This window comes from Haliotis rufescens, unplaced genomic scaffold (genome assembly GCF_023055435.1).
Source record: "Haliotis rufescens isolate VD_foot unplaced genomic scaffold, xgHalRufe1.0.p SCAF_8, whole genome shotgun sequence".
NCBI classification, from domain to species: Eukaryota; Metazoa; Mollusca; class Gastropoda; order Lepetellida; family Haliotidae; genus Haliotis; species Haliotis rufescens.
The window spans coordinates 28034953-28050530 of NW_025964372.1; the positions used below are offsets into that span (position 1 = coordinate 28034953).

At 41.3% G+C, this 15578-nt stretch overlaps 2 protein-coding genes across 2 annotated transcripts; both read left to right on the forward strand.

Annotated features, from left to right (window-relative positions):
* Positions 1-1218: 1218 nt before the first annotated feature.
* Positions 1219-4134, forward strand: LOC124143479. The gene is made up of 5 exons (XM_046512476.2): positions 1219-1297; positions 1453-1692; positions 2402-2629; positions 2890-3147; positions 3364-4134. The coding sequence occupies exons 1-5, from the start codon at positions 1240-1242 to the stop codon at positions 3702-3704; spliced, it is 1125 nt and encodes a 374-aa protein (XP_046368432.1). The 5' UTR covers positions 1219-1239; the 3' UTR covers positions 3705-4134.
* A 7097-nt stretch (positions 4135-11231) lies between these two features.
* Positions 11232-14587, forward strand: LOC124143477. Its single transcript, XM_046512474.2, has 5 exons — positions 11232-11300; positions 11538-11777; positions 12639-12866; positions 13180-13437; positions 13765-14587. Exons 1-5 carry the CDS (start codon positions 11243-11245, stop codon positions 14121-14123), a joined length of 1143 nt encoding a protein of 380 aa, XP_046368430.2. The 5' UTR covers positions 11232-11242; the 3' UTR covers positions 14124-14587.
* The last annotated feature ends 991 nt before the right edge of the window (positions 14588-15578 follow it).

Below are 15578 nucleotides of genomic sequence, written 5' to 3' on the forward strand. Positions count from 1 at the left end.
CACAAACGGTTTCACGTGACGTCGTTCCAACAAGATACTGACTGACACAACGCCTCTACAAGTGTGTTTGTTTGTTGTTTAACGCTGCATTCAGCAATATTCCAGCTATATGACGGCGGTCTTGAAATAATCGAGTCTGGACCAGACAATCCAGTGATTGACATCATGAGCATCGATCCACACAGTTGGGATACAATGACATGCATCAACAAAGTCAGCGAGCCTGATCACACGATCCCGTTAGTCGCCTCTTACGACAACCATAGTCGGTTTTTACGACAAGCAGGGGTTGCCGAAGATCTATTCTACCCCGGATTTTCACGGGTCAGTTATGATAAGTACCGATACATCTGTCCGAACCTTGAAGTGAGATGATGTTATTCCAAATATTAAGTTCCCAAGGTAAAATATATAGTTTATATATATGACGGCGGTCTGTAAATAATCGAGTCTGGACAAACAGTCCAGTGATTGATATCATGAGCATCGATTCACGCAATTGGGATCGATGACATGCATCAACCAAGTCAGCGAGCCTGACCACCCGATCCCATTAGTCGCCTCTTACGACAAGCAAAGTCGCTTTTTACGGCAAGCATGGGTTGCGGAAGACCTATTCTACCCCGGATCTTTACTGGTCCAAATCTCTTGAGACTGTGTATGCATTGGAACCGAGTTGTCCGTTAAGGCATATATGATGATCATGGGGTTGTGGCAGCTGCGTAATATTGTCCATTATGTCAACTTTGGGCGAAATTCCACCCCCACCCCCACTCCAAGACAAACAAATTAATTAACCCGGGACAGATAGTCCTTAATTCCTCTTAGCTCGTTAGGTTTTTCGTTTCATATTTTATTGAAGTTTCCTCTTATAAGAACATGTCACAGGTTCTTATAATGGAATCACCGCTACTGCTCATCGAAAAAATTGTCAGAAATATAATTATTTAATGTGAACAATTAACTTTAAACGTATCTTCTTATAATTATGTGTTTGATCGGTGCCCTGTTTCGTATAATGCACCGAGTCTCAGTTCATGTAACGATATAACAGCCCAGGGATTAATATCGGACAGGTCTGGTCTAATGAGCACTTCTGGTCTAAAAACATTAATCCTACTCATTAACAACTCTCAATTACATCACATTGCCCAAGAAGCCATTTAACATATGATCGCCTGATACGAATATAAACTGTGATCCACAATCACTGGTCATCATTCGATCCCATCGTCCACAATGGTCTCGATTGTTTGCTTGGTGGCTCTCTTAGCAGTGGCGAAAGCCAATAGTTTCGGTAGGCAACTGCTTTCATATGCATCGTATATTAAAAACGTGGTTACAAAGCCTAGAACTGCTACACCTTGGATATCGTACATACAAAACACGTTGAAGTATCGTTGGCTTTTAAACCAGTTCGTTTCAACACTAATTCTTCTCTTGCATACCCAGGCTACAACATCGCACTGAGCCGCCCCACCGGCTCCAGCAGTGTCTTCGTCAACGGTGTGCCCCCCGTCGCCGCCAACTCAAACCTCGCCGTCGACGGCAACTTCAACCCCGACTTCTTCGGCGGCTCATGTTTCTCCAGCACTGATGTGGCGACAGATCCCAACCCCTTCTGGTTCGTGGACCTTGGTTCCCGCGTCTTCGTGTCCGGCATCACCCTCACCAACAGGGCCGACTGTTGTGGTATGTAACCTTAAATTGTATGGCTGTCCTGTGCCATAACGTGTCGTTTATCAGGTTGAGCTGACTGAATAAGAGGCGTGATAGTCGATAAACAGAGCCCTGTTTTACTTTGGCATGGCAGCGTCACTTAGCTGCATGTGCATTGCTATGTGTTTGAAACGTAAGTGTACACTGTAATTTTTCAATTATCATATCATGACGATATGGCTGAAATACTGCCGATGTGACGTTAAATATTAACTCGCTCACTCATATCATGATGAAAGAAAGATACCATTCGAAAGAACAAATAAAATATCATGTGATTTAAATTCACATAAATTGTAATTGTAAACAATGGTGGTTTAAGAGAGGTTTTCCCAACGTTTTTTTGTGATCATAGAGGTGAACGCAACCCTATTGGAGGCCAATTTGCCATGATTCTCACACATGCATAAACGAACGACATTCAGTATTTTTTAGAATGTGTTCAAAGATACCCACTTTGAAGTATGTATCATTCCACTGCCACGACACAGGCGATAATACCAGGGTGTATATCCCAGTAATGCAACACTGGATCGGTGGTAGCGAGCAGATGATTTTATACACAAAACATATCCCAAGAACCGTATCAACTCATGTCATATAATAAGCAAGTGATGAAGGATGGACACATTGTTCAAAGAAATACACGTTGGAGATTGAACAAGGCATCTACTCTTTTCAGCTGATCGTCTGAGTGGTCTGACAATCGAGGTCTTTGAGTTCAATCCCACAAGCAGTTCCGAGACTCCCGAGTTCTGCTCCATGATCATTGGTGGAGTGGCCCTTGGTCAGACTGTTGCACGCTCCTGCTCTCCGATGGTGACTGGACGCTACGTCCGAATCAGAAAACCCTCCGCCACCGCCCCTCTCACCATCTGCGAAGTCGTTGTTTCCGGAGGCAACTTCAATAGTAGGTATCCTTTGTCCTATATTAAACCATTTATATTACTTTCAGCAATAGTTCTCCAGCAGAGATGGCATTGTAATTCCAATACTTGTTCAGCGTTACATACATATGATTTCATACCAATACTTTCAATAAATGTGATATCCAAACTTTTAACATGGTAAACATAGCCGTTAAATTTGATCTTTACAGCATAACAGTAGCCATGAATGCTTCAACACAAAGTAAAGGTTCATATCAACACTTTCATTTCTTAATTTCAGAAAACTTCCTGAATATTCCTTTCTCCAACGTCGCCAGGAATCGCCCAGTACGCGTCACCTCTCAGTTTAGTCTCCCTTCCGCCAACTTGATTGCCTCCCCTGGCCTAGCTGTTGACGGCAACTTTGACAGCCAGTTCGTCACCGGAAGAAGCTGTTACTCCAGCGCCATTGGCAACACAAGTCCCACCTTCTACATCGACCTCGGCGACTACTTCAACATCCAGTCCATCACCCTCACCAACAGGGGCGACTGCTGTGGTGAGTGTTAGGATGTTGTGTTTTCTACGTCAGAGATGATCCATTAATATTGAGTCAGCCCAATCTGATAAAAAGGCCGTAAAGTTTATACACATCTTATACTGCCATATGTTTTGAATAATAAAAGAAAATAATATACATTTAAGGTTCATGTATTTAAGTACAGAGTTACGTATGTCTATTGGCACTAAGAAAGCATGTTCTTTTCCATTAAAGCTGAACGCCTGCGAAACATCAACATCGGTACTCTTTTGAAAGACCCCTACAGGTACTTGGAGTTCCCTAAACTTTGCGGCACCATCACTGGCAACGTCGCTGCTGGAGCTAACGTCACCGTCAGCTGCTTTGCGCCCACTGTAGCCCGCTACATCAAGATCCAGAAGACCAGTATGGTTGACAGCAATGATCTCTTGACCTTCTGTGAAGTTCAAGTAACCGGAAGGTTCGCATCCCGCAGCGAGGTCACCAACAAATCTGTTGACAACGACGTTTCTCAGGCTCTGGCTGCCAACGGAATTATTGCCAGAGCTGAAACCAATGATAACTGGAGTGGCTAGAGGCAGGCTGTGAAGTGAATTCACAGCAAAAGACAGTGGTAATGTCTCTGAAACCAACTCAGCGAAAGCATAAGGCACTGGTCATGAAAACAGACCAAGATGATTGATTATCCCCGCAAATATCTTTACCGTATGTTACCCTCCACGTTTTGTGTAAAGTATATTCACCATATTAAGAAATATTGCCAATATGAAATTCACTCTCTCACTCACTGTGAGTAATTTGAATTTGTTTATTTTTGTTTTGTAATGACAAAGGGAGAGTGCCAATTAACCTCGGGAAACTCAAGAGGCATGGCGTAAACATAATCACAAAGGATGCAAGTAAGATTTTAGGCTCAGGAATAGGTGCCGAATTAGCGATATCTTGTAAAAAGACTTAAAAACAATCATTTTCTTTACTGTTGTATAGTAGCTTCCATGTGCGTAAATAAAAGTTAAGGTTTAATCTGATGTCTTTTTTTGTTTTCTTGTTTGTACAATGTTTTTTTAAAGATGCCCGATATTGACCATCTTCGTGATTTGTTTGTATTCCGGGTTAGAATTATTCACCAGCAACCTTGACAAAATGAATCGGATTGTCAGGCTCGGTAACTTGGTTGATTATGAGGTGAGGTGAGGTGAGGTGGGGTTTAACGTCGCGTCCAAGATTATTGTGTGTGTGTGGCTGCTTGTACTAGTCCAGACTGATGCCGATTTATAGTGCCAGCTCACTGACATACCCATCTTCCCGAGGCAAGGGAGTTAACTGACTATAAAAGTCCAGTTTCCATCCTTGCCGAACTAGGCTGGTATTATGGAGTTACATTTTGGCTGGACTAACGAGTCTATGCATAGTCCAATCAAAATCGCGCACCGAAATCGAAATCCGGTTCGTAAAGCGTCATGCAGATTTCGGTCGACTGCAGAATTTGCAAAACATGTGCACCGCTAACTCGTTGTCAACAGATATTTTCTAAATCTTTTCATGTTTCTAATCAAGGTGCTCACGTGATTTGATGCACTTCGCGATGTACGACTCGTTTTATCAAAAATATAGATCTTGATTATCGATCAGATCGTCTTGACTGGGCGCCACCGTTTTGTTTGAAGCAAATGCAAGTGATACGAGAGGTTGAATCTGATTGGCCAATAGGAGGGGCATAGAAAGGACATAACTCGTAACAGCCACTGGTGGCGCTACGATCGAGCCCAGGAATTCCAGCCTAGTTCGGCAAGGGTGGACACTGGACTTTAAAGTCAGTTAACTCTCTTGCCTCGGGAAGATGTGAGATACCATGCCGTAGTTTAACATGAATACCCCACTCAGACACAGTATACTGACTCCGAGCCGACAAGTCCTTGTGTTAGCCCCTTAATGCCGAGCCCCAGACAGGGTAACAAACAATTACCACCTTTTAATGTCTTTTGGTATGACGCGGCCGGGGATCGAACCTCGGACCTTCCGCTCTCCGTGCGGACGCTCTACCACTAGACCACGGAGGCGGTCTGGTTGATTGTGGGCAATCGTACCCCGAAGGTATGGGTGGCTAGTCATGCCTGCCACCTGTTGGCAGCTTGGTTCCTGTTTGCAATTACTATATGATTCTTTTATTAATGTAAGTCAATGAAGCGCGAGTGTAAAGTTGAAAACGTCAATGCGAGATAAGAACCAGTCTCGATTATCCCCAAAAACCCATTGGGCGTAAAAGATAAAACAACAAATAAATACAAAAATAAATATATGAATGGATCACTCAAAAACTGTGATGACACCAGGTGTTCGAGAAACGGGAAAGCATGTCCTGCCCTATCGATATCATCCGCCACATAAAAAAGTAAGTTAAATGTTTCTTGCCGAACAGCAGTACACCTGAAGTACGAAATAGGCCTGTAAATTAACCAGGAAATCAAACAATGGACCAGAAGACCAACGAGACGAAAGTGCTTTTATATGCTGACAATGTTGCTTAATTCTAAATGGTATATTAAAACATGAATACTTTGATCAATCGCTTTAGCTCTGCATCCAGCCACGCCCACCTTTTACAAATTCGGACAAATACCCTGTTACTTTACAAGGTGATTTACAATCTACGCTTTCTCTGCAACTACTTTCGGAGACTTATGATGCAAACATTTTCTCCTTGTCCATAAATGCTTTTCATCTATTCTTCTTCAACAATATGTACATGTGTTCCGTCATACATTAGAGATATTTTGAAAGAATCAAGAGTAAGATACACGGTCATTTGTTGCTGAACACAGGTAACTGAATCCCAACTTTTACACTGTGTGTGTGTTTGTTTGTTCGTGGTTTAACGCCGCACTCAGCAATATTCAAGCTATACGACAGCGGTCTGTAAATAATCGACCCAGTGATTGACATCAAGACCATCGATCCACGCAATTGGGATACGATGACATGCATCAACCAAATCAGCGAGCCTGACCTTCCGATCCCGTTAGTCGCACCTTACGAACATCCTTACGGCAAGAATTAGTTGTTGAAGACCTATTCTACAAAGCACACACATAAATATATAACGTAAGTTTATTTTAGGCTATATTTCAATAGCTATTTATATCCCATAATCATCATAATTGAAACAGAGTTTATCCATATGCGGTGTAAAGGGACCGAAAGTGGTTCTATCCTACCAGACATAAACATGTTATTGAGCAGGACCAGTAGCCCCTTTGGTTGGACCAGGGATTAGAGGAGCTAAAAAAACAAGATATACAGAGCTCTTAGAGGGCATAGAGATTATATTCAGGAAAAAGTGATTTTAGACAGTTACGGAATTTGAATGAGAATACCTTTAGAATTAAGAAGGAGCAATATTCAAGAAAATAAAGTGTAATACGTCTAGTGGCATTTAACAGTCAATATCTTGTAGCAGGGGATGGATCACTTCATGCTGCCAGTCAATGTACTTCCCCTTGACATCAATGATGAGTTGCGTCCTTTAACAGAAAGGCCCACTGGAGCGCTCAATCAACCAATCTCTGATCAAGACGTTTTGTTCATATACTTAATGCTGCAAATAACAATTAACCAGGACAAGATTGTGCGGCTGCTGATTTTTTAAAAGCTTCTTGAAGTACCTTACCGGACTCACATTTTGAATCACATTAAATCACAGATTCCCCTGTTGCTGGGGTATGGGTATTGTGTGTCCTCTTTTCACGTCTGGCTGTTGAAATGACCCCAACAGCTATGGAGGTATTTCTCTCATAGATAGACTCAACCTGTAAAGCATTTACGTCTTTTTTAAACAGCCATCTACAAAATTGGTGAGAGAATCATAATATTATCAGAGAACAAGCTGGTTTTAGAGCTCATTACTATACCGTTGACAATATTTTATTCATTACAGGCTAGAGTTAAAAAATACAGTGGTGGAGAAACAGGCAGAGCTTAATGCCTCTTCATTGACGTTTCCAAGGCATTGGCCACTCTAAGACATAATGTTCTCCTGCACACTCTGTGTGAAGTTGATATTTAGGGTAAATGTTTGGATAAAGTCACATCAATGTATACAGTATAATACTGTATCTGCTTGTCTTAGAACCTCTAAAGGTATATCTAACTGGACCCATGAAGATCCGGGGTAGAATAGGTCTTCAACAACCCATGCTTGCCGTAAAAGGCGACCATGCTTGTCAGGCTCGCTGACTTGTTTGATGCATGTCATCGTATCCCAATTGCGTGGATTGATAGTCATAATGTCAATCACATGATTGTCTGGTCCATACGCAATTATTTACAGACCACCGGCATATACATGGAGCTGGGATACTGCGGAGCTCGGCGTTAAACAACAAACTAAACAAACAAACAAATATCTAACTGTTTTACAATCACTGGATGGTCTGCTCCAGACTCGATTATTTACACACCGCCGTCATATAGCTGGAATACTTCTAAGTGCGGCGTTAAACAACAAACAAACAAACAGACCTGTTACATAAGCACCCGTCAATGAAGTGTTTTAAGTCCACAAATACTTATTATATTGATAGACAAGTTAGGTACCCTTATTGAAAGAGAGGTTGGTTAAGGTAGTACTGTGATATCTTCTATTAATAACTTGTGCTTCCGTATGTTAACTGATGATGTCTCAGCAATGTCTGACACCTGTTCACAACTGCAGAAGGATAACTGAACTAGAGTGAGTGAGTGAATGAGTTGGGTTTAACGCCGCTTTTGACAGTATTCCAGTTATATCACGGCGTGTAACTGAACTTGAAGGTTTTTTGTGAACATATTGGCATGAAAGTAAATTTGAATAAGACTAAGATTATTACTTTTAAAATGGTGGTCCCTTAAGGTCATATGAAAAGTGGTTTTAAGCTGGTACAACTATAGAAACAGTATCGTTATATGAATACCTGGGACTTGCATTCACACCAAAGTTAATCTGAAGCAAAGCTCAGACCTGTTGTGTATCCCAAGCAAATAAGGCAATATTTTCAGTATATATTGATATTATCAGTTGTCCAGATCTATTTATGATATTTGACTGAATAATTTCACCTATTCTATGTTATGGTTCTGAAATATGCGAACCACATATTGTAATACTATAGCTATGGTACGTATTACATTTTGTAAATCTTGTTTCAAGGTTGGGAAATCAACATGTAATAATATGGTTCCATTGGAATGTGGAAGAGTGCCTTTGCAGTTTGTATGTGTGACAAAGGCAAATAGGTATTGGTGCAGAATATTACAGGTTATTAGAAAATAACAGGCTATCAAAACAAAGTTATATTATATTAAAATATTTGGACGCTGTTGGCTGTAATACATTGTCAACACAAATAAGAAATATTCTGTTTAAATTTGGATTTGGCGTTGCCTGGAATAGTCAAGAATTAAGAAACCAAGGAGGTGAGGTGAGGTGAAATTGGGTTTAACGTCGCGTCCAAGATTATTGCACTTATATAGCGACGTGCATGCACGTGTATGTGTGTGTGTGGCTGCTTGTACTAGTCCGGACTGATGCCGATTTATAGTGCTAGCTCACTGAGATACCATGCCGCAGTTTAACATGAATACCCCACTCAGACACAGTATACTGACTCCGAGCCGACCAGTCCTTGTTTAAGCCCCTTAATGCCGAGCGCCAGACAGGGTAACAACAAGTACAATCTTTTAACGTCTTTTTGTATGACGCGGCCCGGGATCGAACCCTGGACCTTCCGCTCTCCGGGCGGACGCTCTACCACAAGACCACGGAGGCGGTCAAGAAACCAAGGACCCTCCATACCACCTTTAAGCAAAACTCATGTGATAATCTCTTCCAGTCATAGCAAAGTAGCAAAGTGATTAAATCGTAGCCTCAGTTGACAGTTCGATTCCCTATATGAATCTGAGGTAAAGATACAATAGATAACATTGAAAAGCTTCACTTAAACTTGCTGTAACCAACTGCTGGCCTTCGGCAATCTAAATAAAAGTTTATGGTGAATTAGGCGCATTCCTTGTTCATATTGCAATATCTAAAAATGTTTACATAATAGTATAATTAAGAACGGTTACTTACCAATTTAGGTTGTCATCGTTCTTTAAACAATTAGACAGCACTAATACATTCTCTCATAATTTCGACTGGTTACGTCACATTTAGAACAGTCTGTACAACTGTGGTTTAACTTTGATAATCCTAGTTCTGTATCCAAACAATAGCTAGTTTCTTCGGTGGAGGCCAAAAAGTTCATTTCATACAACAGTTTTAGAGACAATATTAATAAAGTTCTAAAGGAAATTATTATAAATTGTCAAAAGATGTCCTTATCTTTTGAAATATTTTTTTTTTTTTCTAAATACATTTCATATCCAATTATGACATTTAGGACTTTCAACCTTCATTTACCTGTAGATACTGGCCGCTGGAAAAACATACCTAGAGAATTTAGAAGATGTCATCTATGCAACTCGCTAGCGATGGAGTAAAGTTGATCGTACTGATGCATGGTTTGACATGGGCAGATTTCTTCCTCGGTTAACATACTGGAAAAACGTCAAGCGAAAATGCGCTGACATCACGTTTTGATGCTATGGGATATTTCGCAAAAAATAGAAACAATGGAATGAAATGCACAAGTATGGACAGATTTAAGCCGAATCTTAGAGCACACATGATTTAAGCAAAACATATCATAAATAAGTAAAACACGTTTTATACAGGGTATTTCAATCAGACAACCAATTATTGTATTGATAAAATTAACGTGCTGGGTACATCAACTGTTCTCAGGGCATCCAAGTAGTTTCCCACACCTCGACATACACTGTTCACTATCTGTTTGGTCACGTGTACCAACACACAATGTAATAAATGGTGATTTAGACACCTGTATCATGATATTGTTTGCATATGCAAATATATATCTTTAGTTTGTTTTGTGCGGTCACGTTGCTATGGGCCATGGGTCAATGGAACAGTTGGATAATATGGTGAAGTAGGTTGTGTTTGTGTAGAGTATATGGTTAAGTAGGCTGCGTTTATCTGGAGTATATGGTGAAGTAGGATGCGTTTATGTGGAGCATATGGTGAAGTTAACGGCTTTGGTGAGGAGTATATGGAGAAGTCAGTTGTATTTGTGTAGAGTATATGGTTAAGTGGGCTGTGTTTATTAGGAGTATATGGTGAAGTAGGCTGCTTTTATGTGGAGTATATGGTGAAGTAAGTTCAGTTTGTGTAGAGTATATAGTTAAGTAGGCTGCGTTTATGTGAAATAATATGGTGAAGTAGGCTGCGTTAATGTGGAATATATGGTTAAGTAGGCTGCGTTTATGTGGCGTTTATGGTGAAGTAGGCTGCTTTTATGTGGAGTATATGGTGAAGTAAGTTGTGTTTATGGAGAGTACATGGTTAAGTAGACTTTGTTTATGTAGAGGATATGGTCACAAAAAACCGTCATGAAAAATGAAATACTTCAAGTGGTCATGCGTTGGCTGGGCCTTTTCGCAAACATAAAAACAATGGAATAATTGGCGAGCACACAAGCAACAAAGTGTCGTCATTTCTCAATATTAGTTTATAAAAAAGAAACTGTCATGAAATAACACTTAAAGTCCCCCACCCACCAAAAGGCTCTTGGCTTACAACTTAATTATCTCAGGACAGATACTTCTTGATTCCTCGTAGCCCATAGGTTATTCTCTACATATTGCAGTGAAGCTTCCTCTCATTAGAACATGTCACTGGTACTAATTACTAATCATCGAACAGAAATCATCGTCAGAAATATCTTCCAAGTGAACAATTAACTTTACATGAATCTTCTTATATTTAGGAGTTTGATCGGTAGGTAGCCGTGTTCCGTTTAATGCTTCCTTTTAAGTCTCATTTCATGTAACGCTATATTAGCCAAGGGGTATGTATGGGGTTGGTCTGTTCTAATGAGCACTTCCTTAATCCTACTTCATCCTTAACAACTCCCAATTACGCCATATTGCCTAAGACGTCATTTAACATATGATTGCCTGATACGCATATAAGCCGTGATCCGCAACCACTGATCATCATTCGATCCCATCTTCCACCATGGTCTTCATCGTCTGTTTAGCGGCTCTCCTGGTTGTGGCGAAAGCCAATAATTTTGGTAAGTATATTCATGATATGCAGTATATGTTTACAAAGTTGGAACAGATCTTGGAACTGTTAGGCTTCAGATATCGTATACACAAAGGCACACTGAAATCCTTGGGTGTCGTACATACAAAAGACGCTTAAGTATCGTTAAAAAATCTTTAAACCATTTATACTCCCATTCCAATTATGCAAATTTACGATTGTAAAACAGTGCGTTTCAACACTTATTCTTCTTTTGCATACCCAGGATACAACATCGCCCTGAATCGCCCCACCGGCTCCAGCAGTGTCTTCGTCAACGGTGTGCCCCCTATCACCGCCAACTCAAACCTCGCCGTCGACGGCAACTTCAACTCCGACTTCTTTGGCGGCTCATGTTTCTCTAGCGCTGATGTGGCGACAGATCCCAACCCCTTCTGGTTCGTGGATCTGGGTGCCCGCCGCTACGTGTCCGGCCTCACCCTCACCAACAGGGGCGACTGTTGTGGTAAGCTAAAGACTCTACATCTATACCAGTTTACATTGCCATTCTGGAATCCTTTAGATATATTATAATTCTAAACACATCCGCCACAAATAATTCCTAACTCACCCATTGATAGAAATAAGCTCAGCAAAATGTTCTTATAAGATTTTGATAATGACAAGAACAAATTCCAAATATTTAGTGTAGGTGTCTTTCATCAACAATAGCTGTATTTGAACACATGAGTTCCTTATCCACATCCATATCTATGTCCATTTGTCAAGGGGGCACAGGTGTCCCAGTCGTCTGAGGCGCCACGATTCGCTGTGCAGCGTTGCCTCCCTTGGGCACGTCAGAAACCTATGATTGTGGGTTCGAATTCCGGGTCGCCCGATTATGTTTCTAGGTTTGTCAGCACCATACCCGTGCTCGTGGGTTTCACCGAAGTGGTAAACGTCTTGACACGCTGTAATATAACTTGAATAATGTTAAAAGCGGCGTTAAACCCAACTGACTCACTCCCCTTAATTGTCAAACATATATACTTACAAACCCACTTGATGACATCATTTTGCCTCACCAGAACAATGAACAATCGATAGACAATCACTTGTCAAATATCCTGCACAAAAACACTTTGGGATGATGCATACCCTCTTGGATATTTTTGTTGTGAAGAATGAGCACGCTAACGCATTATGGTCAATATATTGCAAAGTTGTCTTTCAGTCCTTATTTTTAACGTGAGACATTTTACTTTGAGAAGAATGCGCTCCTTGACCACACTAGCATCTAGAGACTAGAATCGACATTTAATAAACTATATGTGCAACATGCTGTTGTGCTATTAAAATTTGAAGAAGGGCAGTGTCTGTGTTGCAGCTGATCGTCTGAGTGGTCTGATGATCGAAGTCTTTGAGTTCAATCCCACAACCAGTACCGAGACTCCCGAGTTCTGCTCCATGGTCATTGGTGGAGTGGCCCTTGGTCAGACTGTTTCACTCTCCTGCTCTCCGATGGTGACTGGACGCTACGTCCGTATCAGGAAACCCTCCGCCACCGCCCCTCTCACCATCTGCGAAGTCGTTGTTTCCGGGGGCAACTTCAATAGTATGTATCCTTTGTCCTATATGAAACCGTTTACATTTAAATTCAGCGATAGTACTACCATAGTATGTTTGCGAGTCCTAAAATGTATTTACACGGTAATCAGTAATGTATATTACTCAAACAGAGAGGGAAGAGTAATCTTAAAAATATAATTGTTAACAATATTTTTTTCTTGTACATATATTATCATATGGATGTGATTTCAAAACGTGGAAAACTTGATCAGTCGAATTGGTCCTTCACATCCATTTGAAGTCAGGCATGCTCTACACAAAGCCCGTTATTAATATCAACTCTTTTTTTTATATTTCAGATAAATTTAATAAATTTCCCTCCACCAACGTCGCCCTGAATCGCCCAGCGCGTGCTACCTCTCAGTTTACTTTTGATGCCGCCAACCTGGTTGCCTCCCCTGGCCTGGCTGTGGACGGCAACTTTGACAGCCAGTTCGTCACCGGAAGAAGCTGTTACTCCAGCGCCATTGGCGACACAAACCCAACCTTATACATCGACCTCGGCGCCTACTATTACATCAGCTCCGTCACCGTCACCAACAGAGGCGACTGTTGTGGTGAGCATTTTCACGTTGTGTTCTTGTGTTCCTTAAGATACATTTCTTCACGCTGGAAATACACATCAAAGTTAGTAAAGAATGCTTATTTAGGTTCAGCAATATGTGTGTGTTTGAGTTGGGCTTAACGCTGTATTGAGCAGTGTTCAGTCATATCACGGCGTGTCAGCTAAAGATTATAGTGAAGCCCGAAGTGATGCAGGCCTCAGACGTTTGCAACTCTCGTGAAACGTGACCATTATGATACATGTTAATATATTTGAGGAGTACACAGTAATAATATACATGTCTTCTGATACGAAATGAGCATTTTCTTTACAATTCCAGCTGAACGCCTGCGCAACATCAACATCGAAACTCTTCTGAAAGACCCCTACAGGTACCTGGAGTTCCCTAAACTTTGCGGCACCATCACTGGCAACGTCGCTGCAGGAGCTAACTTCACCGTCAACTGCTTTGCGCCCACTGCAGCCCGCTACATCAAGATCCAGAAGACCAGTATGGTTGACAGCAATGATCTCTTGACCCTCTGTGAAGTTCAAGTAACCGGAAGGTTCGCATCCCACAGCGAGGTCACCAACAAATCTGTTGACAACGACGTTTCTCAGGCTCTGGCTGCCAACGGAATTATTTCCAGTGTTGAAACCAATGATAACTTGAGTGGCGGGAATCGGGCTGTTAATTAATCTCAAGTTAACGGTGAAAGTCAGTTGTAATGTTTAGTTTCTGAAACCAACTCAGCGAAAGCATCATGCCCTACCCATTAAATAATACTAGGAAGACTCAAAAACTAAGACTCAGTCAAAATCTTCACCGTATGTTACCCTCTCCGTTCTGTGTAAAAGTGTAATCACAACATGGCTGAAATATTGCCGGAGAAAATCACTCACTCACTCACTTTGTACAATCTATATTTGTTAATTATTGTTTTGTTATGACAAAGGTAAAGTCTGAATTAATCTGATAAAACACAAGGGACACTAAGGAAGCAAGTCAGATATGCTACTTAGGTATAATCGCCGAATTGAGAAATTTGATAAAAGAACTGTCCATTAAAATGACCATTATTTATTGTTGTTGCAGCCATGTGCATAAATATATGTGAAGGTTTGTTTGTTCTCCTATACAAAATTATTAAAGAACCCCGATATTGATAACAGCCATCTTCGTGATTTTTTTTCATCACCCCGTGAGAATCCCGGGCTAGATATGTTCACTTGCAGCCTGGTAAACCGTGAAGATCCGGGGTAGAATAGGTCTTCAGCAACCCATGCTTGCCGTAAAAGGCGACTATGCTCGTCGAAAGAGGCGACTAACGGGATCGGGTGGTCAGGCTCGCTGACGTGGTTGACGCATGTCATCGATCCCAATTGCGTGGATCGATGTTCATGATGTCAATCACTGGATTGTCGAGTCCACACTCGGTTATTTACAGACCGCCGTCATAAAGCTGGAATATTGCTGAGTGCGGCGTTAAACAACAAACCAACCAACCAACTTGCAACCTGGACATAATGAATCGGGTTGTCGGTAACTTGGTTGATTGTTTGCCATCGTACCCCGAAGGTGTGGGTCATGATATCAATCACTGGTTTGGGGGTTAATGAGTGCCTGCCACCTGTTGGTATTTTGATTCCTGTTTGCAATTGCTGTATGATTCTTTCATTTATGTAAGTCACTGAAGCGTACGAGTGTAAATTTGAAAACGTCAATGCGAGATAAGAACCAGTCTCGATTATCCACAAAAACCCATTGGGCGTGAAAGATAAATCAACAAAGAAATAAGATAAAAATTATATAAATGGAGCACTCAAAAACAGTGATGACACCAGGTCTTCGAGAAACGGGAAAGGATGTCCTGCCCTATCGATATCACCCTCCACTCACACCATTTGCAGAAAAAAGTAAGTTATACTCGAGCTACAAACCTCGATCATCCATCGTAAAAGGCAAAATGGCAGTAAACTTTATATGAATGGATCAGTGATAGCACCTGGTGTTCGCGAATCCTGCCCAACGGATTCTGCCACTCACAAATGTGCATAAAAGTAAACGTTTGTTGCCCGACGACGCACAGAACGCCTACCATGTGACGCTACTAGCCTCAACACAAGCCTGATATGATGGGCCTAGCAATTCAG